General features: G+C 45.1%; 1 protein-coding gene across 1 annotated transcript in view; it reads left to right on the top strand.

Annotated features, from left to right (window-relative positions):
• The window catches only part of LOC106819017 (ATP-binding cassette sub-family A member 5-like), a gene marked incomplete at both ends in the record, with an annotated part of 24,390 nt that overhangs the window by 2,474 nt on the left and 20,268 nt on the right, over nucleotides 1-1,648 (top strand). The window contains 2 exon segments of the mRNA XM_014823676.1: nucleotides 418-530; nucleotides 818-935. Coding sequence (XP_014679162.1) covers nucleotides 418-530; nucleotides 818-935 — 231 coding nt within the window.

The following is a 1,648-nucleotide window of genomic DNA, read 5'->3' as shown; positions in this document are numbered from 1 at the left end:
CAGTCAATTCCTCTGAGAAGCTCTTAAATGATATCGTTTATATGAGGTAAATTCTGCCCCTCAGATTCTGTAGATACACGTTCTGTTTTTGCCGTTAATTAGTTACGGTTGGGAAAGTGTGGGCCGAACAGTGCCCACATTATGCAAGTATGTGGCTCCTTTTTTGCGTTTTAGTCAATATCAAAGAGAAACGGTGGGCACTGCTATATTAGATTTAGCTTACACTTGCACCTGCCATCTCAGCGCAGTTTTCGTTGCCACAACTGAGCTATAGAAGTATACAAACATGGCTATGTTAAATATATCAAAACCCATCTATCGCAGCCTACTCCGAGTTGCCTACTCCATCATGCCCTCTTTTGCCATCAACCACAGATATCAGACAGTCATTGTCGCTCTGTGGCATTTGTTTTACAGAGCACAGTTCACCTGTTTGCGCTCACACTCCTACTCAGGGTGCTTGTCATCCGTAATACAGGGGGATCCATCAGCGACGCTTTACGTCTGGGCACGTCCAAGCGCCAGATCAGGTGGGTTAAAGGACTGTGAAGGCGTGATGGGTGATTTTGTGCATTTATCATTTTATTCGGTTAAGCTGCAGCACACTGATCCTGTTGAATTGTTGTTAAACAACCACACACTGATCCTATGATTTGATTTGATCTTTTGTTCTGTTAAAATACTACACGCTTGCCTAATTGTTCCAGAATAAATTACTGTCTGTATTGATAACCATAGTTTAGACTTATATTCTCTAACAACTCCTCAGTATCAGTGCTGTGCTCACGATGTCTTGTCTTGCATACCCCCTATGCAGGTTACCGAAGTCATGCCTCCCACCAAGGGAGAACGAGGATGAGGACGTTAAGGAGGAGAGGGAGAGAGTGGCAAGGTTGGCCAGTGACACCACAGAACAGTACGCGCACACTCCTCAGGTATGCCTCGTGCCTTCAGTGTCAGTGACGGCACGTTTTCTTGTTTTAAAGCCTGATGCGTTTTTTCTTCGGTCGATGGTTCGGTTTCGGGAATTGTATTGCAGCTGTTACGTAGTATAGTCGCTTAATTAGTCAATTTTGGAGAATACCAAGCAGTAATCGTTTGTCACAGTGACACGCATTTCATGTGTAGTCTCGCTTTGCATGTGTAGTCCTGAAACAACCTTCATGTTACTGTCAGACTTTCTCACCAATGTTAGGGTTAGCACATCACAGAGTTAGAGTTCAGTCATAAGATTAGCGTACTATTGGAGATGAGAAAATGATGGTTGAGCGGAACCTGCACTATTATCTGCAACTAAAGATGCCACTTTTTAGCTCATCTGACGTAGTCAGATGTAGCTTGTAGAATCGCATGATCATCCGTCCGGCCGTCCGTGCGTCCGTCCGTCCGTCCGTGCGTCAACAGTTGGGCACAAATCTTAACCGCTCGACGTACGGTCACGATATTCGGGACGTGGAAGGGTAATCCGAAAACGAGTTGGTATGTCGAAGCTGGGGGTCAAAGGTCAAAGGTCAAGAGGTGTAAAAGAAGGGGAAACATTCCCTCCTTAACTTAAAGTATAGGGAGGAAATGCAGAATTGCGGCACAAATCTAAACGGCTCGACCTAGGCTCGTGATAGTCGGTGTATAGCATCATGGTAGGAAAAGC

The sequence above is a fragment of the Priapulus caudatus genome, unplaced genomic scaffold (assembly GCF_000485595.1).
Source record: "Priapulus caudatus unplaced genomic scaffold, Priapulus_caudatus-5.0.1 Scaffold2746, whole genome shotgun sequence".
NCBI lineage: Eukaryota > Metazoa > Priapulida > Priapulimorpha > Priapulimorphida > Priapulidae > Priapulus > Priapulus caudatus.
The sequence above is the reverse complement of the archived record's forward strand: the minus strand, read 5'-3'. Positions and strand labels throughout refer to the sequence as shown.